Source organism: Cajanus cajan, chromosome 11 (genome assembly GCF_000230855.2).
Source record: "Cajanus cajan strain Asha chromosome 11, NIPB_CcT2T_4, whole genome shotgun sequence".
Taxonomy (NCBI): domain Eukaryota; kingdom Viridiplantae; phylum Streptophyta; class Magnoliopsida; order Fabales; family Fabaceae; genus Cajanus; species Cajanus cajan.
Genome location: NC_138527.1, coordinates 47,012,442 through 47,037,475, shown reverse-complemented (window position 1 = coordinate 47,037,475; position 25,034 = coordinate 47,012,442). Strand labels below are relative to the sequence as shown.

At 32.4% G+C, this 25,034-nt stretch overlaps 3 protein-coding genes and 1 long non-coding RNA gene across 7 annotated transcripts; all 4 read right to left on the bottom strand.

The window, feature by feature from the left end:
* Positions 1-3,645: 3,645 nt before the first annotated feature.
* On the bottom strand, positions 3,646-7,179 carry LOC109797565 (basic helix-loop-helix (bHLH) DNA-binding superfamily protein). Of its 2 annotated transcripts, none has more exons than XM_020357638.3 (4): positions 7,015-7,179; positions 5,009-5,539; positions 4,380-4,736; positions 3,646-4,116 (listed from the first exon to the last, which is right to left on the bottom strand). In XM_020357638.3, the coding sequence occupies exons 2-4, from the start codon at positions 5,438-5,440 to the stop codon at positions 4,033-4,035; spliced, it is 873 nt and encodes a 290-aa protein (XP_020213227.1). In that variant the 5' UTR covers positions 5,441-5,539; positions 7,015-7,179; the 3' UTR covers positions 3,646-4,032. The 2 variants fall into 2 exon arrangements, with proteins under 2 accessions (XP_020213227.1, XP_020213226.1); XM_020357637.3 differs by lacking the exon at positions 7,015-7,179 and adding an exon at positions 5,809-6,053.
* Positions 7,180-7,816: 637 nt separating this feature from the next.
* LOC114916689 (uncharacterized) lies at positions 7,817-14,247 on the bottom strand. Of its 2 annotated transcripts, none has more exons than XR_014430854.1 (5): positions 12,392-14,247; positions 10,338-10,469; positions 10,117-10,190; positions 9,909-9,967; positions 7,817-9,672 (listed from the first exon to the last, which is right to left on the bottom strand). It is a non-coding gene; the product is annotated as an uncharacterized LOC114916689 (long non-coding RNA). The 2 variants fall into 2 exon arrangements; XR_014430853.1 differs by having other exon boundaries at positions 7,817-9,621.
* Positions 14,248-15,459: 1,212 nt separating this feature from the next.
* LOC109797280 (NDR1/HIN1-like protein 12) lies at positions 15,460-16,825 on the bottom strand. Its single transcript, XM_020357265.3, has one exon. It carries the CDS (start codon positions 16,476-16,478, stop codon positions 15,885-15,887), a length of 594 nt encoding a protein of 197 aa, XP_020212854.1. The 5' UTR covers positions 16,479-16,825; the 3' UTR covers positions 15,460-15,884.
* Positions 16,826-18,004: 1,179 nt separating this feature from the next.
* Positions 18,005-23,244, bottom strand: LOC109797049 (two-component response regulator-like APRR9). 2 transcript variants are annotated; one of them, XM_020356947.3, is made up of 9 exons: positions 23,097-23,244; positions 22,818-23,009; positions 21,543-21,704; positions 21,317-21,447; positions 21,043-21,189; positions 20,549-20,660; positions 20,074-20,467; positions 18,747-19,500; positions 18,005-18,454 (listed from the first exon to the last, which is right to left on the bottom strand). In XM_020356947.3, exons 2-9 carry the CDS (start codon positions 22,978-22,980, stop codon positions 18,341-18,343), a joined length of 1,977 nt encoding a protein of 658 aa, XP_020212536.1. In that variant the 5' UTR covers positions 22,981-23,009; positions 23,097-23,244; the 3' UTR covers positions 18,005-18,340. The 2 variants fall into 2 exon arrangements, with proteins under 2 accessions (XP_020212536.1, XP_020212535.1); XM_020356946.3 differs by having other exon boundaries at positions 22,818-23,012; positions 23,097-23,238.
* Between the last annotated feature and the right edge of the window lie 1,790 nt (positions 23,245-25,034).

The following is a 25,034-nucleotide window of genomic DNA, read 5'->3' as shown; positions in this document are numbered from 1 at the left end:
TCAATGGTGTTTGATAATCTGCCAATGGAGGTCCTTCTGCCACAGTTTGAAGTGCTGAACCACTCATTTCCTTTCATTATGGATAGTGTGATGACATGGCAGGAAGATAGGGCTTTTATGGTCTTTCATTGGATAGAACATAGGAGGTTCATGGTTGGTCTTATTGAAATGAAAACCTTACTAATATTATTTCTTACGAGGGTGAAAGCATGCAAAAGTATATTCAGCTTTGTAACTATTTTGTGGGTAACAAAATATCTGATATAGGCTCGGTTAGTTATGGTTGGAAAACGTTTTGGAATGACCTGAGGAAAAATAATGAATTCACGAATTATTTTGATAATGGGTAGGGTAATCACAAATTCACAACCAACCATTTTGTTTGAGATGGTGAAGAGAATCCGTAAAGGGCAAGGTACACTGCTATTGCAGGCCCTTGTCAAAAAATAAAAAGGCCCAAGATGCTATCAGTTGACACTTCTAACCACCCCAAGAAATGGACTGGAGTTTATGGACCCAAAGACAAGGCCTACAACTCAAACTTGGAAGAAAAAAAAAAACTCGTACTGTAGGCAGTTGGAAAAGGCAAATCATACATGTAACATCGAGTGAATCATAAATTTTGTCTATGAAATTGTAATGATTTGTCACATTAATTCTTAAAATTAATCAATTAAAAAAATATCCATAAAATTATACATTATTAATCAATTTAGTCTCTAAAATTATGAGAGACGAACAAATTGATTCTTTAAATAAACAAAATGACTAAATAGTCTCTAAAATATAAATCATCAATCAATATTTCAATATTTATTTTAAACTATTTTAACAATATTAATAATGAAAATAACATTTTATTTTAAATACTTAAGTTATTTATTCACTTTAGTTGGGAAAGTGACAAGAAAAAATACAAGAATGACACATAATTTTCTTTCATTTATGCTTTTATTTTTATTTTACAATTAATATATCTTTATAGATATTTAAACAAAGAATGTTAACTAGGTTAGAATAACTGAAAACATAATTTGCTCACAAATTATGAATTTTTTGTTCATTCATATATTCAAATATTTAATTAAAAAAATATATGTTTAGACAAAACTTTACAAATAAAATACTTTACCAAAATATATAATTTTTTAATAAATAATATATTTTTAAATAATAATATAAATGATAAAAAAATAATAATATAAGTGAGTTTTAAATATATTTTTAGTCTTTATAAAATAAGTAAGTTTTAATTTTAATTCTTAGGTTTTTTCTATATTTTTAAATTTTTTAAGTTTATAAACATTATTTTTAGTCTTTGTAATATAATTAAGTTTTAAATGCATTTTTAGTGTCTATAAAATAGATGAGTTTCAATTTTGGTTCCCGAAAAAAAAGAATTCTCTAATTTTTATTTTTTTAAAATTTGTAAATATTATGTTTAGTCTTTGGAATATAGTTTTGGTCCTTGTAAAATGAATAATTTTTTATTTTAGTCCTATAAAGTATTTTATTTATTTTAATCTCTCTTAAATATGAAATCATTATTATTGATCCATAACAATGGTTTTGACACTTAAGATCACTTATCATTTTAATAGAAAAATAAGTAGTTAAAATAATTATATAATAATACATATTAATCAAAAATAAAACTTACTTAAATGTATTTCAAATAGTTAAGTAATAACTATTATATTGAAATGTAATCAATTATTTATAATATATAATTACATACTTAAAATTTAATTAATTATCTTTCTTTTAATTTTTTTTATTTGAATGATTTATTTTATTTAACAATTCAACTATTTACAAAATATTGAACAGAAACAAATTTATTTTTCTCTTCAGATAATATGTTTGTCTCTTAATATATATAAGTCTATAAAAAGATTGATAAAATAAGTTTTTATTATACAATGATTTTTTTAAAAATATATTGATATTTAATTTAATATTTGGGTGCCAGATGTGTTGGACATAAATTTAATATATTAGTAATTTTTTTTATAAATGAGTTTATTTCATAATTAATAAAATTAAATAGAATTTTCATACATATACACCTTTTAGATAATAAAATATAAAATCTAATCAAAATATAAAAGGAAAATTCAAAATGTAAAAAAAAAGAGAGGTTAAAATAAAATAAAATAAAATTAGACAATACAAAATTTGAGTTCAAATTAGAAGGTGAATTGAAGTATGTTAACAAATACAATAATGTAAAACAATAATATATTTTAGGTAATGCAAAACTTTCTTTTCCTTCTAGGCTTTCAATATTTCACCATAGAGAAGATCATACTACCATAAATTATATTTATTTTGCTTATATAAAATGTTATATTTGTTAATTAGGACTAATTGAAGTGTAGTTGTAAATTGAAAGAATTGTTCTTCCAACTCAACAATTTCAATTTATTGAAAGGGCTCATGTTAGAATAAAAGAGATTTGTTGAACTATATTTTTAGGATAAAAGAATGAAGGACGAGAGAAAAAGATAGAAAAAAAGTCCAAATAATTGGTAGGAGAAGGAGGAATAAGTCTCATCTGGTTTAGAAAATGGAATAAAAAAATTGAAAAGGATTAAAAAAATAAATATTACAAAAGAAGAAGAATATCCAAAATTAAAAATAATTATTTTTAATGAGTAAATTAAATGACATAATTATATTCAAATTTAACGTATAAAATTAATTACAATTGAATATAGACGTTTCAGTGTAATATGTAAATATTGTATAATATTCATTTTTCTTCTTTTATTTTGATATATTTGTTTGTTTTTAATTATTTTCAGCAATAGTTTTGATATATATATTTTTTAATTATTTAAAATAGTAGATTATTTTCTAATATTATTTTTATATAAAATGTTTATGAGGAAATTATTGAAGGGAATAATTATTTACAACAAATTTATTGAAAAAAGACTTATTAGAAAAAAATTATTAGAAAGAAGTTAACTGAAGAAAGTTTTGGAGGAAGAAACTATCCCCTTTTATATATATTATAGATATTATGCTAACGTCACTTTTTTTTAATTGATATTAAAAATTAATAATAAAATTAATACCTACATTTAATATAAAATCATTATCGATATAATTTTTAAAGTAATTACCATAAAAGTGACCCATTTTCCTTAACATTACATTGTAAAACTGAATATATGTAACATTTTTCTCTTTTCTAATTAGCATGTTAACAAAAGTAAAGGAGACCTGATGAGAGGAGTTTTGATATTATCAATTTGAATCAATTACTGATCAAGTATCTTTTATAAATGTTTCATTTGTTTTTACATTATACCGTAACACAAACCATATAAATATTCAATTATGAATGAAGGAAGCATTAAAGCATATTACCAACTCTCAACGGGTACACAATTACACAACTATAGTTTCGCTTTTAACTGGCGTCAGAACAACTTAATGACTTGATTGATCTGTAACTCAAATAATCTCTGGTTCAAACGATGCAATCTGGTCTTTGAAGCTTGAACTTGAAGCCCTTCCTTGCTTGAATTGCTTTTATTATTCAGTTGTCAATTTTTTGGAGCCCATCATCAAATTTGAATGATGCTGTCATGAACTCAAGGCCAAAAAGAAGCAAGCAAAAAGTGTGCACAAATATAATCATGAAACCTCTTTCATATTATAGTATATACGGACACCACGCAATGTCAACATTTATGAAAACAGTAGCACTAGCATCATCCTTTATATGTAATGATAGCATGCCAAAGTGGTACTTCCTTCTTCTCATGGAAACGTGCTAAATGCTAATCCATTACTACTATTCCTAAGATAAACAAATAAGAACATACATCGTACAATATTAAGAACTAATTTGGGCAGCAAGTATAAAATGGTATACCCATTTCTCATGTACCCACTAACATCATCACATGGTATGGAGACAATAACGTACTGGTTGGCGGTTGCCCTCTGTTCCCCGTTTCCCAGCCATTTTGCCATCTGTCTTGCAAACTTTCTTTCTTTATTCCCAAATATTTAACTTCAGCTATCATTAATGGATCTAAACATGTGATCAACTGCTTCTGCAATTTCACTTGCTGAGACTACTTTAGTGTCTTCTTCAATCTACATCACCCCGCATCGTTTCGCAATTAAAAACACCAAATCCGTTATTCTAAACAAAAAGAGTCTAAAAAGCTAGCTGGTAATACAGCATGACGAATATGACTGTGGTAATCTGTTAGAAAGTTAACTTAGACTATTGGAAATAGGGAACCTACGTTTTGCTTAGGTTGCAAGTCAGAAAAAAAAAAAAAAAAAAAAAAGTACACTGACTTGATTCCACTTTAGCATTTGACCACAAAAATTTTAAAAATACGAAGTAATACCTTGAGATTGAAGGAGTAGAGAACTGTAGCCTCCGAGGATGTTATGTTAAGATGCAGAATAGTTAGCTTAAGATCCTCAAAGGCAACAATAGCCTTTATCAATTGCCCATGTCTCCTTAAGCACTGAATTTTCAAGTTCACATGAGCTTGAATCACAGTCACCTCTACTGCTACTGACTCTGACTTCTTTTCTGCCTTAAACTCATCCCCACACTTTACTTGTTCTTCAAACATTCCGGTGGTGGAGCCAACCTCTTCGTTCTTTCTCACCCTCTTTTGGGCCTCCAGGGATTGAAGTAACTGCTCCAATTCCTTCACAAAATCTATTGCACCTCCAATGATTGACGCATGGTCACCCTATCCCACGGAAAACTTCAAACATCAGCATATCTAAAGCACAAAAAGTGTAATATTGACTTCAGAAACACCTTTTTATCTCACTTTTTTTTTTATTTTGTAAAAAGTTTGTGAAAAGAACGTCCAAGAAAGTAGTATTAGGGCATCTTTGCAAAAAAGTTTACAAACATAATTTCAATCAATGTGACATAAAGATAGATTGGATTTTTGACATGAAAAAAGCTAAAGAAGTGAATTTGAGGAAATGGGGTTGGCTCCATTTGTGAACCTACCCTCTGAATATAGGAAAGGGGCATGAGTGATTTGAGCACACAGAGATGGTCATTCATTTGGCGTCGCCTGTTGCGTTCCACTGCAATGTGAGTCATGCGCTGCTTCTCAACTTCTTCCTTGTTTTTTCTTTGTCTCGTTCTCCTTCTCTTTCTCCTTTCCCTTGCAGCAACCTCAGTTTTAGCATCTTTGTTGCGGTCTTCACCTTTATTGCACTCATTACTCACTTTCTCAACACCCCAAGCTGAATGCACATGTTGAAGTTCATTGCTTGACTGCGCTTCCACCACATCATGGGTAACGCAACTCTCAACTTCCACCAATCTCATCCCTTCCCTTGGCTTCTTCAGTCTCATTAGTGTCTCAAAGCCCGGTTCCTTGAAAGGGATAAATTGTGATGATTCTGCACTCTGAAGCATCTGCAGGAATGGCATGTTATCCTCTAAGCTTGAGACCAGAGATTGTTCATCTTCCTCAAGTTTCAAGCTCTCTTCACCAACCAAACAATTTACTTCCAAATCCTCACCAAAGAACTGCAAGTCACACCATTTCATTAGTTAAATATTTCGTTTTCACAACCCAACCTTTTCCAAAAGAAGCAACAGAGATATGCTTCCGCTAATAATGGAGAAAAAGTAGGAAATAAAAGAGGAACGAGAATATATAGAATATGGACAGAGGGGAACCAGGGCAGATTCATGCATTTGCAGGAAATAACACAACGTATTTAATGCAAGCAAAGGGTGGATGTGAAACAAAGACATTATTATAATAATATAGCAAATAATAAAGAATTACATACACAGGAACTAATGGGGCCTTGAAACCGCTCCATTCAAGCTGAGCAGATATCTAAGTATAACTTAAATATTCTTTCCTCTTGCAAGAGTGACCAACATTCCCTAGTTATAATACTAACAAAGGAATAGTAATAAATGTAATCCCAACATATATATCCACCCCAGCAATATATTCCTTTGTTTAATAGCTAGTATAGAGTTAAGAACTTAATATGCTCTCCTCTTACAAAGTGTAATAAATGCTTGCCCTTGTGCTTGGAACAACTTAACTGGGAGGGATGTGGTAAGAAATGAAAGGTGGAAAATTCTCATGTGGGTAAGAAGATACTTATAAAATAAAAGGATAGTGCATATGAAAGTGTAAAAGTGAGAGTTGGTGAGAGGTTGCACTTGCAGCATCAGCAGGGAGAGAGAAACAAGGGGATGATTGTCTGGTTTAGTTACAGGGTCCCAACCATTATTGGTGGTGGCAGTTTTGTCCACACAAATTTGTGGCACTTTCTCTCACAACACACCGGCTAAAAGCGAGTACGGCACAGCAAGGAAGAGAAAGGTTGGCTTTGGAAAGGGCTTCTATGGATTGTATCAACTCTTCTGGTCTTATGGTAGGTCACTCATGTCTCAAAACAAAACTCAAATTGAGTTTTATTTAGGAAAGGCTTAGGCACTGTTTAAGAATTAATTTCAATAACAACCTTTTATATATTATTAATTTATTAACTATATATAGTGTTCTGATTAGGAAGATCCTTATTTTTATTTGGATTCCATTACTTATTTACACTCTACAACCACTTGACAATTTACATTTTAAATTGCACATGGGCTGCAGCACACAAGTACGAAGGCAAGCTCCAGTACAGCAACAAGATAAGGGTGCAGCTGAACTGTTTCATACCATTGCAGCAACCAAGATGACAAGAACATTTTGGACAATTATACTATCTCTCGCATCCAACATATATAACTGATTAATAACCTTATTACCTCATCATAAGCCAAGCCCAGCTACGTCCAAGTCTGAACTTGTCTTTTATTAATGTAATTTACTGTGTCAACTAATTGATTTCATTATCAATGCATCGAATGCACAGCATTTTCATTCATTCTTCTTGTATGTATAGTTGAGTTGATTAAATTAAAACATGCATAGCTGAAACATTAACAAATTGAATTATGAGAAAAAGTGATGAGAAGAGAAGCTTTACGTTTTGATTTGATGTGGCTCAGTTGTCAATAATAGAATCCAAAACGCTGTGGCAGTGGCAGACTGGTAGGGACTTTTTTCTGTCTCCCCCCACTCCCGAGTCCTGAGTCCTGAGTCCTGAGTCCTGGCCCTAGCCCAACAAAAATCTATTTCAGGTAACATGTACATAGCATGCCTATGCGGTCACACTAAGAAACAAAAGCTGCATATGATTTGATGGGGTAGATATTTGGATGAGTATTTTTTTTAAATTCATAAGAGTCGAATTTCATAACAAAATATTTATAATATTTACGCACCTTATTCAATCAAATAGTTTAAACCTGTTATATTTGGATGAATATTTACAAACTTCATTTCGGATAATTTTACAACTATTTTTAGTTAAAAATGAGGTTAGAGTGATTCGTAAGATCAAATGAGTTATATTTAAGTGCACCTAATGTAAAACATCCTTTTTAATATTAATGACAAGCAATTAAGACCAAGTCCATAAATCGATAAAATAAAAAAAAAGGTTATTTTTATTTCATTTTATTTTATTTATGAAACTTTTAATATCATTCATAACTAATTTTAAATATTTTGTTATTGATTTTTAGGTATTAATATTTAGAATGTAAAATAAATTTTAGACACACATGACACATCTCTTACACCTGCTTTTATAATTTCACTAAAAAAAATTATTTAATCTTGCAAAGTTACAAAAAAAAAAATGAATGATACTGAGAATCACAAAAAAAAATCCTCAGAAATTTTTTTTTTCATAAAATAAAATGGATCAATTAAAATTTGACACGTAATATACTTTTTTAGAAAAAGGTGCAATTTTTAAAAATAGAAAAAATATTATAAATTAAATGTATATGAAAAAAAGGAATGTAGTTTTACTTTAAAATTTACATGAAACTAATATTTTAAATTTCACATTATAAGGGTCAAATTCAATATGTAAATATTATAATTATAATTAACTATTATAAAAATGTGAAAAAATATTATGTCAAATAATTTAGATAAAGATCAACTAAAACTTCGTAGGCCTTACAGTTTATCGTTCCCCAATCCATTGGGCCAGGTGTAATAAAAAGCCCGCCTATCTAAGGCACCACTTGTTTTTTAATTTAACATTAAAAAAAAAAAGGATTGTTACATTCACCAATCGTTTATGCATGTTACATAATAATATGTAGGCAGATGATAAACACACCTCCACTCTCGTATAAACACACCCCTTTTTTAAAAAAAATATATATAATGTCTAAATTACCCTTAAAAAAAATAAAATTCCTAAACTTACACCTCCTTTCCCCGTATTCCCGTTCTCCGCACCCCCTTCCCCGCACTCCACACCCTCCTTCCCCGCACCCTACAACCCACACTCCCCTTCCACTTGTGATTTGTGGCGGTTATTTTAGCAGTTTCTGGCGGTTAAAAACCGCCACAAATTGCATTACCGCGTCATTAATAACCGCCTAAAAAAATTCAATCTCTTTGTGGCGGTTTGAAACCCTCACAAAATGCATTTTTATTTGACATGTTCTGACGGTCGGAAACCGCCACAAAATTGCAGTTCTATTTGACTTGTTTGTCATTTTGCGGCGGTTTTACACCGCCACAAAATTCATTTTAATTCTGTCCAATTCAAAGTTTCTGACGATTTTAAAACCGCCACAAAAATACTATTATTTTTACTTGTTTACATTTGATGGCTATTTTAGATTACAAAAAATATTTTTTTTTTTTAAATCGTCAAAAATACACTTTATTTTACAATAAAAAAATCTATAGAAAACTTTCTTGCAAAAAAAAATGGCAGCAAACTTTCTTGTGAAAAAATAAATTCTTAAAAATTTTGCAAAAAATATTCTACAAATTTTAAAATCCACAAAATTTTTGCAAGAAATTTTCCACGAAAATTAAGATTTTATAGGTAAATTTTCTGCAAAATTTCAAATTCGCAAATAAATTTCCTAGGAAAAATTGCAGGTAATTTTTTATAATTTTTTTTTAATATTCTAATGCTATTAAAATAAGCATTTGTTAAAGAAAATCCCAACCAGTATCTGTTTCCTATCAGTTTTAGTGCTGAAAATAACATTTCTATTTTTCAAATTTGAATCAGCAAAACTGCAAGTGAAGCAGTTTTGACTGTTAAAGAATGAAAAACAAAAGTAACAAGCACCATTCATTTCAACATTATATATCTGCAAGTGAAGCGTTTGATTTTTATTTTTCACCAAACATAAAGCATAGCCGTTTGAAGGCCGCTGCATGAAGGGACCACAACATGCATGACCTGTCTACACCAACTATCACATGATTCAAAGCACATAGACATTGCCGTCTAAACTCAAATTTATGTGTTTATTGATCAACTTAAAATATTAATTCATTTATCAAGTGGAGCCTAAAAATTGGCTAGTATTGTTTCACTCTAAACAACACAAGATAGCAAAGCAATATACACTCACCCTTCCACCATCTCTCTAAGCTCAACCTATCTAAGAATCATCTCTGTCCTTGCATCTGAGAAAAATGGCACGCATTAGCAAGAGCAGAGCATTGTTCTTCTTTATGGCCTTCTTTGTGGGGCTTCTGTTTGCTGCTGGGGTAAAAGCGCAGAGCAGTGAAGCACCAGCACCAGCACCAGCACCTACAATGGATCCATAAATACAAAATAAATATTAAATATCAATACATAAATTCACGAGTTAACACGATACTCATTTCAAATTACGTCATAAACATTTGATGGTACTGCATCAAATGTTATATGAAAGAAGATTTTCACAAAATTCTAAAGTAATTCACACAAAAGAACTTGGCATTTGATGATTTTCTTAAATTAGAAGCAGGACTATAATTTGGAAGTTAAGGAGGGAAACATACCTCTAACAGATAATTAAAAGCATCTAAACATCCAAACTATCACAAGGCACTTCATGGTACTGCATTATAAACTTAGATAATTAGAACATTATCTTTGAGTACTACATAAACATGTTGAATCTAAAAAGTAAAAGAAATTAAAAAGAAAAAAATTGCGGATGTGTAACAGCAATAATAAAAATCATAACCCTGGTTTCCAGAATCATACTTTTTGCGGGAACTAGAATTTAGCAATGTATTGTATGCATGTGTTATCCTCATAAATCTCTCCTGTGCCTTATCCTGTGAAAAGAAACTTCAGAATACATAAACAAGCACTGCGGTTTCCAATCTTCTGATGGTTAATTATTACGTTAATTGAAAATATAGTAAAAAAACTCAAAATCAATGTGAGTGGTCACTAACATAAACCCAAAAGGGGATACTTACATCATTTGAGCACTTTCAGCATAGTGCATACAACAAGCTTTTACAAATTCTTTGTCCTTGTGATCAAATTTCATTTTTATTTTCCAGTCTGTTTTGTGTCTTTTGGGTGGAGCAGGAGACATGACGTCACCACTACAATAATTAAAGCAAAAACACAAGAAAATTCAAGATTGGAAGACAATAAGCCAATTACAAGTGCAAATACATGGGGGGTGATAAATTGTTTTATCACTATCTGATATCTGACATTCAGTTAATTAACCACCATAGATCCACATTTTTTTATACTTTTGAGAACTAGTGTATATGTAAAAAAGACTCTGTGATTTCCTAAGCAGGAGAGTCAATAATCAGGCTACATATCAATCTATCCAAAGAGAAGTATCCAACTAGTAAAAGAGAAACACTCACCAAACAGGAATACGCATATGGCTTCAACTTAAAGGATAGTAGACACAAAAATTGCACCCTTCTCTGTTTTCTCCAATAAAGAGCAATGCAAGTGTGTCAACACTAGATGTTTCCCTTTCCCTATCACTAGATGTTTATTTTTAGTAGAGAAGCTTTCAAAAGCCCTTCTAAACTATATCCAAATAGGCTCTTAGTGTCTTTGTTTTTGTGCTTCTAGCTTTATGCAATTACAATTACTTGTCTTTTTTAACATATTATGTGGCATAGGGGAGTGTTGGTGAAGGTGGGAGTGGGGGTGTCATTTGCATTCAGTTGTCTATAAATTGATGATGTGGTTCTATATGGTAGTGTATTTCCATTCATTTCAATGCCTGGTCGTTAAATTTTTCAATTCAACTCACATGTTGGAAATATATTGAAAGTTAAAATTATATTATTTATTTTATATAGACTTGGTGCTTTTTAACTGTGTATCTTAGCAAAAGTAATAAAGACAGAAAGCCGAGTATGTTATATTTTAGGCATTTTTTTTTCACATACATATGTACTTGGTGCTTTTCAACTGTGTATTTTAGAAACTAGCAGGAATAATAATGAGAGAAAGCTCAGTATTTTGAATTTTAGGTATTTTTATCAAGAAAAGTTTGCTTTGGGTTGTCGACTTGGGATCAATATGAAACTAAAACACAATGAATTAAAAAGAGTTTTTTTTTTGTGCTACTCAAAGACAAACCGGTAGGTAACCACCAACAAAGGTGTATGTTAGGAAGAAGTTACATGAGCAGCAGGGGATCTATTCTACAAGTAAGGATGACAACTTGCAAGAAATGTGAATAAGTAAATCCTATGTGTGATGAGTCTCATGATGGAGGGAGAGTAAACAACACAGCAGTGTGGGATAACTAGGAATTGAGGGAAAGAGAGGAGGGATGAAAGAAGTGATTATAAGCAGTGGGGAGAGAACCAGGCCCCTTGAATGTGTGGCTTCTAGTGTGTTTTCTTTTTAATTTCTGCTAGTTTTGTATACACATATCAGAGCCCAGTGATTTGATATCAAGTTGATGTCAGCTTACACGACTTGATACATATCTCAGTTTGCATGGTTCTGATCTGGTGCCTATCACAAAAATTATGTGATGCATTGATGCTCCATAGGTATATACATGGATAAAATTAATATTATGGTTTTCAATAACAAAATCTGTCATGAGTGATTAGATATCATGACTGTTCAAAACAAAATAACAACAAAACTGAGCCTATTTTATGTAGTAGCAATTGGCGGTGTTTTTGTGTATGACTTATTTGCATCTTGATCTAGGTATCACTGAACTATCTATTCTACCTGTAAGACAATTTTTTACAAGCAGGTTACTGCTTTAACTGAGCCTAACATCTCCGTTCCAGTATAAATTGAAATTACGATCCCTTTACTCGTCATTGACCCCAATCAAAAGATCTATAAATTGAGAAATGAAATGCGAATTGAAAACAGGCGTACAAAAATCTGCCCTCTGTTTAAAGTGATTTAAATGAATTATGCTCTGAAATTCCTCATAAGAGGATCGACGTAACCAAAATCAGCATCAAGGGAACTAAATCCAAAATTTCACAGTTCAGAGCAAAGGATAGATAGAACAAACCAGATCGGAAGGCCGTAAGCGGAGAGGGCGGATACGACGGAAGATTTCAGAGCGTACGGTGGCGCTTGGCGGAGCTAGGGAGGAGTCCGACCTGGTTTAGAGCTGAGAGAAGTGTTACAGTGAGCGGTGTGCGGAGGTTACGTTTACGGAGGTGCAGAGGTTACGGAGGTGACTTACTTGAGAAGTGTTGTGCGGCGGTGATGAGGAAAAATAGTGTTGTGCGGCGGTGATGAGAAAAAATAGTGTTGTGCGAGGAAGGGGGTGTAGGGTGCGGGGAACGGGGTACGGGGAAGGGAGGTGTAAGTTTAGAAATAAAAAAAATTTTAAGGGTAATTTAGACATTTTATATAATTTTTTTTAAAAAGGGGGCGTGTTTATACGAGAGTGGAGGTGTGTTAATCATCTGCCTAATATGTATTCATCCATTTTTTTTTATTGGCTCTTGGACCCAAGTTATTTAGGATTTTCGACTATATTCGTTCATGATGCGAGTAATTGTCTACTTATTTTAAAGATCAGTATTCACTATTCAGTATGTATGAAAAATCTCCAAAATTTTAATTTTTTTATTTACTTGCATTTACTCCTTCATTTTATTTAAAATTTTATACATTTTATAGTTTTTACTTTTAAAAATATAAAATGTAAAATTATAAAAATATTCATAGTGTAGTATATGTATTAATCTCAAATAAAGGAAAACAAAACATACATTAATAAAATGGCAATTACGTAACTTTCTTATATATAAAGATATAGATTCAAATGTTCTTTATTCTTAATCTTGCAAATTTAGATAATAAGCACATTTAATATATTTTATAATCATGTTCAAATGTTGCATATTTTGATTATAATATATTTTCATCGTATATATTAATAATATTAGCGCGATGTCTTTAGATTTATATGAAAATATAAGAGATAACATAAAAAATTTAAAAGATTAGTTAGAGTAATATGTGATTAAGATTTTATTAAATTGCAGTAAAATAAAGATTTTATCAAAATATTAACTTTTTATTGATATATTGTTAATTCGATTATATTAGTACTTAAAACCCTTAAACAAACTCTTGAGTATGGTAAATGAAAAAAAAAACTTTAAAGTTAAGTGATATTTTACATCAATAATACTATATCGAATAGGTTTCAGATTATTTGGTTGAAGACACTTCGATCCTCACTTAATTAATTATGAAAGGTTCTTAGCTATATATTGAGTAGGTCCAAACATTAGCAAGTAGGTACATCTATTTTGTTTCTCCAATTGATTTATCCTCTTATGTCAACCCTTTCTCCCGACCAGTTGATTATTGTAAAGCTTGATGGTGGACTTAAAAATTTGCAATTTTTGAAAAGTAAACATGTATAAAATGTCGACAAAACTATCTTGATTTACCGATGTTTTCAATATAAGGTATATATTAGTCAATATCAATACTTCTTATAATGCTCTATCAAGACACCTTCTCTTGATGAGTTAGGAGCCATAGTTTTGACATCATACTTAGCTATATAAAGTTTATTTCTTCCATAGGAAGAATAATGACCATTCACGCTTATAAGAAAATGGAAAGGGAATACTACACAACTAGCTTGAAAAGAACTTCCCTGGTAAATCAAATTAAGACCAAGCAACGACATATTTGGATGCTCAAACACCCCTCCTCCTCGGTGGAGAAACAAGTAAACTTAATGGAGTTGGATCCGAGGGTTAGTGGAGTTGAATGTTTTTTAATGTCTCGTCGACTAACAATAACATTTTCTTTCCTATATATGCACCTAAAAAGGATATATTCATTCTTGAAATTACGTATAGTCATATATACATTTCAAATATTTATTAACTTTGACATTGAAATCCTTTTTATATGTATAACCACAAATTTAAATATCGAAAATTACTTTTTGTACAATTATTAAAAAAAATCATTAAGTTTTCAATTGAGGTAAGTAAATCATATCACTATTTACAAATTTTACCTCCTTTTATTATACTATATTAGGGTTTCATTAATTTCGGAGTATTTATCTTTTGTAAAACATGGTCAATACCTCTCAACACGAAAATTAGTATCGTAAATCATAAGAATGTCTGTAAAAATAGTACCGAATAAAGCAATTAAACTTGTGGTAAAAAGAATATTGAATTGAAACTAACAGCTTTCCTAAAAAATAACCTTGGAAAGATATACCCTCTTTGAACCCTCGAATAACAATTCATCTGTGGAGCGCATTTCTAAGTGAGAGCTATGTTTACTGTTTGCATGCAAAAGTGATTATTCCCTTTACCCATTTCGGGTGGGTAAGGTTCTTCATTCCACTAAACAAATCAACCAAAGCGTCCTTCATAGAATACAGAATCCAATACCTTCAGCACAACCTTCGCTCTCAAATCAAACTTCAACAGAGGAAACTTCAAAGATGCGATGCCCACCATTCAGTGTCTCAAAATTTGTGCCACTGTTGATTTATCTCTTTATTTTTATATTTATTTAAAAATTGAGATAATGTTAATTATTACTTTCTTAATGTTACAGTACATTATAAAAAAGAGAAATGATAATTTATAACAGTAAATAAGCTTTTTAATATGTATCTTTAACGTTAACAACAGACAGACAGAGACAGATATCTTATATGATTGAGAGAAATAGTAATAGAAGTATTAGAAAACTGTATTTTTTTATTAATGTATTATTTTATTTAAAGTAGATAAATAAAAATTAATTAATTATCATCAATTATTTGATTGTCTCAGGAGCCATATGGACCCATTCCAATTTCTAAAACTCCACTTAACCCAGTTATCCGTTCTTAATTAGGACCAACCACATCTAAACAACGGAACATAGCACTGCATACACAATTCGTGAGTGGACTACTTTACTGCATTAGCTTAACCAATTTTTAAGGTGTAGCAATCGATGCAAATGCTAAAGTGAGGGACCAAATAAGTTGTGTAAAGCCGGCTTTTCGTGGGATTATGGAAAAAATTGAAAATTTTAAGTATAATTAAAAAAAATAAAGTTTACTTTTGTATATAGTAAAATGGATGAACTAAATTAGATTCAAGCATGCAAGACTTGCTCAATTATTGAATTGCAATTTATAGGCTTTACAACTTTACCTGATGTTTCACAAACATGGAGTCCCCAATCCATTGCTGAACACACCAACAACAGTAGCAAAACTCAACTGAGGAAAATAAAGTTGTAAACTCCACACCCAAAACAAAGAATTTGGAGTCAGGGGAAGAAACAGACTCTGTAATTCTGGTCCCTAAATGTTATAGTAACATAACCTCAAATACTGCAACTTGGAAACTCTTTCAATCTCTACCTTCTCTAACACACCGAATTCAAAAGGCAAACCCCTTAGTCCTAAGTTTATATATCGGTTAGAAAGGGAATAAAAAAAATAAAAGTAGTAGATATTACACATTATTACACTGAATTGTAGAGAGAAAGAAGATAGTGATAAATGATAATCAGACATCGACGTCGCAAGGTGTAACTCCGAGGAGAGGAACTTGACCCACCAAACCTTTCTTCAAACCCATAACTATGTCGCACTTCACGTAGAGTCCATAATGCGCAGTTTTTATGGCCCCAGCCTTCCACCTCAGCCTTCCCTGAAATATAAGCTTGAGACCCACCACCCCGTAAGCCTCGTCCACCGTCAACCCGTTCGAAACCTCCAGGGACACGGGCACCGGCGTGCCTCCGATCACCGGAGCCACCGAGACGGAGCTGTGCTTGCCCTGGTGGAGCGGCGGCAGCAGGACCTGCGGCGTGATGGCCTGGTTCCGGTAGGAGACGAAGGCGGAGAACCTGTCGTAGTAAAGGGAGACGCGCCTGTTGGGGTTCCTTATGAGGACGGAGAACTGCATGGTGGTGGACATGAGCGGCGGGGTGGTGGCGTTGAGGCCGTAGATGGCGGCGCCGACCACCGTGAAGCGGGGCTTGTGGGGGCGGTAGACGAGCCAGAGGACGAGGAGAGTGATGCCAGCTAGAAGGAGGAAGATGGTGATGCCTGTGCACACTGCACGTCGAGGTCCACTCGATCCTTGCTCCTTCGACATTTTCGCTATTCAGAGAGTGTGTGAAGTGAGAGTATGGACTTTAAGATGCGTAAGTTTACTTCATATTTTTACATTTATACATACAAGTGTGTCTCTGGTGTGGGATCTCAACTTTATATAACATTTATTTGTATAACCAAAGCAACTCTCTTTACTACAGTGCTCACTCTTTCTCTTTTCCACATTAACAGTTTCACTAACTCTGAGATTTACTGTAAAACAACCAACTCTCACTAAAGACTAAAGATGCTTTAATAGATCACAAAAGTCGCAAAGGAGAGCTGGAATTGGATCACTTGCTCTTTGAGCACAGGACTCTAGTTTCTCAACAATAATATTCATAAACCTACATAATAAATACTTTTGTATCTCTTTCACCTCATTTTTCCTTTTTATTTCTCTTATTGTTACGTTGCATTTCATATCTTTCACTTTTTCTCTTTTCTTTTTCGAAAGGTCTGTAAACTTAGTCAGCGTATAATATATATATATATGTATATGTAAGGAAAAATGTGTTTATTTTGAAAGGAAAACATGAATTATTAAATAAAATAAATTTAATAGATACAAACAAGGTTGTCTTTTCAATAAAAATGAAATTTTATAATAATGATTCCCAAATAAAAAGTAAATACAAGTTTCAAATAAATTGCGTTCAATAATAAAAAGGTTTATATATATATATATATATATAATATATATATATATATATATAATATATATATATATAATTACTACTATATCCTATAATTAGCTATCCCTCAACCCCAAAGCCCGAAACTAAAGATAAACTAACATACTAATTGATTTGTGACAAATACCGATAATCTTGAGAATAACTGAATCAAGTGCTTCATTTAATTTCTTCAAAGATAAGCTACACAAATAACTTTCATGCTGCTTATGTCAGCTGATCCCAATAGTCAAACCTATAATGAAAATCAAATGTGGAGCCAGCAAAGTTATCCGCTTTCTAATACAGTTTGTGTTTAAAAACAAAAAGAATAATTTCCTTTTCTTATATTAGCATGCGGTGGTGCTTTTAATTTTTGTTCTCGAAAATAAATGAAGCACCAAAAGAGAACAAAAGTAGAGGAGGAGGAGGGGGAACGGAAAGAAAGCTAAAGGAGATGTGGCTCAATTTGACTCCTTTTGCCGACATATGGATAAGCTTAACTTGAAAAATGAACAGTTTCTGCATGCAATGAGAGAGAGATGAGATAATAAGCGATTATGTGTTTGCACTTCAATTTTACACACGTTTGGTTACGTTTGGACCATGCCTCGTCAGATCCTACAGCTAACTAAACATGCTGGGTGTCCCACAACTGGTATGCACGCGTGTCATTCAATTCACACACATCATACATGGTCACTATTAATGCTCTAGGGCGAAAACAGGTGCCCTGTTTTCATCTAGGATTACTCTTCTATATGGATGGATTTGCAACCGGAACAAGTGTTCTCCAAGTTCCAACGAGCCAAGAAAATGCTTTCTAAAGAGTACGTCTATAAAGATCATTCGATTGCAAAACCATAGATACTTTACCGAGATAAAAGGTATTTCAACCTTCTAAGATAGAATCACACTGCCTATATAACGGTAGCCCTATACTAGCATTCAATCATGAAAACATATACACGAGGTAAAATCAAAACTTTAGATCAATCCTACTAAATAGTTACAATCCTAAATTCTAAGAGATAGCCAATATAACAAGCCAGAAGAAAATACTATCAATGCTAATAGGAAAATATTTCACCAGACACTAGACCCTAGAGTTAATCCTTGTGGAGTGAGGCAAATCAGTTTTGGAAGTCAGACTGAAATTCAATGATCAGGGTAATTTGAAACAACAATTTCAGGAACCACCACCCGCATCTGCTACTGGATGATCATTGTGTACTTGGCGAACAAACTGCCCTTTCACCCGAGGACGCTGCTCTGCCAGTCTCTTCCGGCTTTGATATCGCACCTGTGCAAGAAATTTGAGTAATAAGCATCTGAAAGGATCTTCCCAATGTGTCAGTCTAAGTAATCAGATTCAAGATGGTGAGATTTTTAGTTGAATTATGATGTATGAGTTTCCAAATTGGCAAAAACCGCCAATAACATCAATGATAAATTAATGAAGTTTCAAATCCTAAATTCTGATAATTTCAGGAATAAATGGAAGCAAGTAATTGCATGTTGCCCCCGCTATACATTTACCATTAATATTTTTAGATTAGCTCTTTTCAGAAGCAATAATTCCAGGGTCGCAATACCTTTTTCTCATAGCATCTGTCTTTCCGCTTCAGCCGAAACTTTGTTAGAGCTGCTTCACGTTGGCTGGTGCGATGAGAATCTGTCCCTAAGAATCCATCATAACTACGGTGACCACTATCAATAAAACTTTCATGGCTGTCCCCAACTACCTTAGCTGAAGTAGCATTTCCGTCTCTTTTGCAACCTATGCTTCTGTATACACCATTACTATTATGATTTGATGTATCAGCACACTGACCAGCAGCAGAAGAGTCATGTGTCTCACAATCCAAATTGCTTTGATCGTTTACATTTTGATCAGAAACATGGGTTGCATCGTCTGACCAGTGATGACGTTCTGAATTGTGACTTAGAGTATTTGACTGGGAGGAAGTACTTGTGGGAAATGGAGAACTCTCTTTCTGGCACACTGATTTTGGAGTCCGTATGGGATGATTGACAACTGATTGTGCATAAAGCATAGAAGGGAAAACATTACTGTTTTCCATAGACTTGTGATCAGAAGTAACCCCAGTAGCAGGAAACGATCCAAGTTGACTGTTTTGTAATTTTGGATCAGCTTGTCCAGACTGACCAATGACCAGAGTGATGAATTTCTCCTGATTTTGATTTTTTCCTCCGTATTGAAGAGAAGTATATGCATTTTCGGATAATTTATGGGATTCATGAGAATTCTGACTGGCATTTGTTAATTTATCAGAGATAGTAGATGGTGTTGGAAAAAGGGGCTGCAACAACTTACTACTACTGTACCTGCAAATAGGAATTTTATGACATATTATCAGAAATTCTCCAATATATTTTTGAAAAGCTCATTAGGAAACATGCTATGGAATGCACGAATTGATACTAATTTCTTGACCAAGTAAAAAAGGTCCAATTATGCACAGGTCCACACCCTCCCGGCCTCCCCCACAAAATATTCAAACTTTCAAATCTTGGGAAATATTATTCAAATTGCTTAAGACTGAGGATAAAACTAGATATCTGGTGTCTATCTAGAAGCTCGACCAAATTTACCATCATTCAGTGCTTCCACAGACTATAAATGCATGCTCTCAAAATGATTTTAGTCCATATGATTATGATATCAACATTAATCCATCTTTTAACACCACTAGTCCTACATGTAGAACAGCATAATAAACAAAATTGGGAAAGGAACTAGAAATAACATGCCCAAAGCAAAATTATATAAACCGAAGGTAAACTTCATTTTGCTGAATAAAGTTTGATACATTGTTGGAACAAGGAAAGTTTTGTTCAACACCTATCTTCAGTACTTAGTTAAGAATTAAAAAAATCACAACCAAATAGTGAACTCACCGAGAAAAAGCAGACACGTTAGAATGATTCAATATTTGCCTTTCCTCAGATGCAGCTTTACATGAGCTTCCAGGAAAATCTTGTCTTAAAGAAAGTTCCAATTGTGTATCGAAATCAAACTTGGCAGTGTTACCACTACATTTTTCATCAGTTCTGTTTGGAAGATTCTTGAATGTAGCAATCAAATCAATAGCACCAGTAGAAGGATCTACCAGTTCATCACTGCATTCATGTATATCTGTATTAATCTGAGGATTGGCTTTGCTCAACTCTATTCTTAGAACTTCATCTTGATTTTTCTTTTCATGAAAATCGTAGCCTCGACCAACCCTTAAACCTGTTGGTTTAAAAGTTCTGTTGCACCTTGCAGCTTCTGATATAAATATTGATTTCTCTGCAATACCATGCTAACTGTCACTAACAAAATAAGGACAAAAAATATAAACAAAGTACAAAATAAAAGAAAGTTGCATACCTCCAGCTTCGTCATTATATTTATCTGAATCCCTTTCACATTTGGTAGAGTTTTCATGGTTCACTGTGTCAATATTGCTCAAATTTGAAGAGCTCTTTAGCTGCGATATATCCTACATATTTTCCATGTATGTACTCTCAGCTTCCAAAAATCGTGATGTACAAGTGCTTGGCGCAGCAGTTTGCAAAACATGCAGTTTCTATGTGAAATTTCATGAAGCTAGCCTAATCTAGAAATGAAAACTTCCCAAGTTGGGAGAATAGTGGCTTCATATATGCATTGTGGAAGGGATCCCAGTTTTATGTCTTTGTGTGTTACTCAGGCCAAGCAATGAAAGTGAGGATAGAACTTCAGAAATGAAATCGGCACACTTAAAAAGTTAACTGCTGTTTCACATCTAGCACACTGAAATCTAAGAAATTGACCCTTCTAAATATCTTATTGCAGCATATTATTTCAGTGAAATTTTAGGTGCTGGGGAAGGAAAAACTTACTTGAGCCTCACTTGTTTCCTCGCTGCATTCGTTATTTTTTGGTGTAGAAGCCACAGAACCACTTGAATCAGTGCTTGCAGCATCGTTTTCTGCAGCAACACCAAGTTCAATCTGTGGCAGTGTTAAATTCTGCGGAGGCCCGCTAATCTGTATAAAAATATAAAAATGAAACAAAAAAAGAAAAATAAATAAGTCAAATTGTAAGCCCACACTAATATTTAAAAAAAAAAAGTATAAAAATGTTGCCATAATATAATTGAAGAATATGACGTACAGCATGCCTTCTCCATACATGCTGCCACAAGTTTCTTAGCTCATTCTTGCGGACAGGTTTTATAAGAAAATCAGAAGCCCCTTTTAACATGCACTTGAACACCATGCTAACTGAATCATGAGAAGACATCACTGCAAAAGCATGAGAAGTTGAGAACAAGTCTGAGTCCGGTAGCCATATCTAACTATTAATAATTAAGGCCACACAGTGCCGAGTTAACACATACTTATGACGGGAATGTTTTTGCAAATGTCATGCTCCATGATTAAAGTAAGAAGTGAAAATCCAGATATTGATGGCAAATCGACTTCTGTTAATATGAGATCTATATCAGATGCTTTGTCCTTCAATGTCTCCCATGCTTTTAAGCCATCACGAACTGTGGCAACTGCACGTAAAAATTACCATTAAGAAGTTCATAAGCATCTGGAGATTAAAGGTAAAGTAATCTTCCACACACTAGCTTGGAAGGAATTAACTTGCACGGTGCCCACACTACACTAACATATACCAAACACCACACATTTTCATGCAGGAAAGCTGCCCTCATTTTGCTGAAAATACTATTATATTTATTAGTGAAATTGAGACATTCCGTACCTATAGTTGTTTAAAAGTGTTTAAGACTTACTGATGTTTATTAAATCAACTAGTGTTACGTCTAGTTCTCAAACTTTAAGATTAAGATTTTAGGTTTGAGTCTTAGATATGTAGGAATAATTATTTGAACATTTAGGGGTAAAATAGTTTAAAAATTGTGTACATGGAAATAGGGAATCCCTTCTATACCTATTTTATATAGGTATAGATTTAATTAAAAATTACCATATTTAGTGTGTAAGTCGTGATTAGTTTATTTTGCACTTAAATTAAGCTTTAAAGCCAAAAGTTCTGTATTGAGCATTTTGAAGATTGATTTTCTCGTAACAAAGTAAAGGTGGATCTTGTTCTCCAGAAGCCAAATTATGCGTGGATTACTTGATGGAAAACGTTAACACGAAGCTGTAAGTGGATCAAACCAGATTGATAACGAGTTAGATCAAACCTCTAAACCAATAAGTTCAAAAACCGACGCAAAACCAGCAACCTACTCCAGCCGTTCCTTTCCTCTGATTAACGAATGTTGTTATCTTGATCCTTGACCCTCGAAAACATCACTGTTGGGGTTTTTATCCAATTGTTGTTGTGATGTTGACTTACTATTTTTGTGATGAAGCAACTCAATCACGTTAGCGATACACACCTCAATGTTTTCTTCCATGATTCTACATTACATGCATGAATAACAAAAATGCAGTTCAATGCAGTAGGGTCTCAAAACCAGGAATCTGTGTCTTCCTCGTTGAAGGATCGGTGAATTTTTCAAAACGTTGGTATTGGAATTATCTAGTCGAGTAGACATTAAGCACGTTTTAAGAGGAAAGAAAGGTGGTTTTTATTTTCTTGAGAAACACAATTTAAAGAATAAATTTTGAAAAAAGAAAAAGAAAAAGAAAAGAACCTTTGTAACTGCATTTACGGAGAAGTGCAGCAATGATCTGTCGTGTGGAATCATCAGCTTCGACAAGCAACACCCTAAGCACCATCCGAGGCAGAAAGCGTTCCCACCGAACCGCCGAGGCATTGTTGCTCTGTTCCCCCTGCGTCTGCATCACTTCACCCATTCTCAAACAAGTTGTTGCTGCTGCTGCTGCTGCTGCATTAATCAAAGCGTATGAAACAAGAAAGCCCTAATTGGACGCCAGAAAGAAGAAGAAAAAGAAGAAGAAGAAAAATCCACCTCATGCTTAGTCTTAAGTTGAGCAGTGAAAATATCTGAAAAGTCCGCTAAATTGAGTGGAGGCAAAGAGAGAGAGAGAACTTGGCAATTTTCAAACCGCCTTCAATACTCGAAGCCTCGCCTCACAAGTCACAACCGCGAAAATCCTACAAAATATCTTCTCACACAACTTCCATTCACGTGGCCTGTCTTTCGCCTGATGACGTGTCCCATTCTCCACCATTGGTTTCTGATTTTCCCCTCTCCCAGTGGGATCCACCCTTTAGACACGTGCCTACTTCTCATTCCCATACCTTCCTACTTCATTCACAAAAATAAAGATAAAAAGAAAATGTTTAATTTACAAATATGAATAATATCATACGCCATGACACCTCAACACTGTCACATGACTTTAACAAGGCGAGATATTTTTTGCCACGTCAGCTATGCGCTACCACATTTGACATTTGGGTGCCCCTGGTGGCCACTGTGACACGTGGAACCTCCCTGATTCTGTGGCTCTCATGACCTGAGCCACCACCACCGCATCTTTTTCTTTCAATTATTTCCTCTCGCTTGCTTTTACATTTCTCTTTGCCACCACTTGTTTTTCCTTTTTCCCCCAACTTCTAACTGTCCCAAACGTATCCCACTCTTCTACCGCACTCACTTCACACACAAATGTGCAAATCGTTTCCTGCCAATATTTCATTAGTGGTCCCCCAATTGTTTGGTAAAAAACTTTTGAGAAATTCTATGGTACCCATCTTATTTGAGAGGGTACCGGTACAGTTTTTTATATTTTATATTTTTAGTAATTTATTTAAATAATATTTATAATATTTTATCCTTTCAATTTTTAAATTATTTAGTCATTTTATTTTTATTTTATATATTCTAATTTATTTGTAATAATATTATTATATATTTAAATAGTTTAATTTTAATAATTTTTTAAGTATATTTTTATCTTTTCACTTAAAATTTTTGAATTTTTATATTTTAATTTTAATAATTTTTTAAGTATATTTTTTGTCTTTTTTCTTAAATTTTTGAATTTCTATATTGTAATTTTAATAACTTTTTATTTCTACTATTTATTAATTTTTTTTTTCTTTAATATTTTATAATATTATTGAAAACTTATAATTTTAATCTTTATAATTTTATCTTACTTTTTATTTTATAAGTATAATTTAGATTATTTATTTTATAATTAAATTAATTTTTTTTAAAAAAATTTATGAATTTACATAGAAAAATGTATTGAAACCCTTCCATCTTTGAGGGTACCGTAGCAACTCCCAAAACTTTTTCCATATAATAATCATAAGAAGACGCTTACATTTCTTAATCTACTTTAATATATATGACAAATTTGTAAATCTTTTTATATTTATGTATTTTAAAGTTAATTTTATTAATATTATTTAAATTATATTAATTATGGGTTTATGTATGATTTGAATATGATATTCAATTATCTTGCCTATGTCAGTTGGATATAGTGTATGATTATACTTCATATTGGATTATATTATCTGTGATATTGAATTATAACTTACTATTTGATTATGCTGTTTGTGCTACCTGTTTGTGACTTTGATTTTTTCCATATTTGATTGTTTATTTAGTTATTGCATTAATGTATGAAAAAGATAAAATGATAATTTTACATATTATATATTTTTACAAAAAATTTAACTTAATAAAATACAACTTTTAACTATTAATTTATCACTATTTTTTAACTAATTCTACTATATCAATCAATTATAAATTTTATTTTATTTTTTTTAGATATTTTTTATCAAATCAATTCATATATATAATTAGTCAAGAACTTCCAAATGAGAGCATCTCTGCCATTGCCTTTTGATTGAATTCTTTTAGAATATTTATAGCCTCTAAATTTGAACAGATAGAAAGAATCCTTCTCCTATCTCACTCACTTGT

Bases quoted from the DNA above. Each gene is read 5' to 3' on its own strand.
- LOC109797565 (XM_020357637.3), bottom strand. From the start codon at position 5,841: ATGGAGCGGTTTCAAGGCCCCATTAGTTCCTGT. The intron at 5,540-5,808 runs GTATGTAATTCT...TGTGACTTGCAG, and splicing joins AAGGCCCCATTAGTTCCTGT to TTCTTTGGTGAGGATTTGGA. The intron at 4,117-4,379 runs GTATTACTTCGT...GGGGTGATGTAG, and splicing joins TCTACTCCTTCAATCTCAAG to ATTGAAGAAGACACTAAAGT.
- LOC109797280 (XM_020357265.3), bottom strand. From the start codon at position 16,478: ATGTCGAAGGAGCAAGGATCGAGTGGACCTCGACGTGCAGTGTGCACA.
- LOC109797049 (XM_020356947.3), bottom strand. From the start codon at position 22,980: ATGGGTGAAGTGATGCAGACGCAGGGGGAACAGAGCAACAATGCCTCG. The intron at 21,190-21,316 runs GTACGTCATATT...ATTTTTATACAG, and splicing joins ATGTATGGAGAAGGCATGCT to ATTAGCGGGCCTCCGCAGAA. The intron at 20,661-21,042 runs GTAAGTTTTTCC...GAAAATATGTAG, and splicing joins AGGAAACAAGTGAGGCTCAA to GATATATCGCAGCTAAAGAG.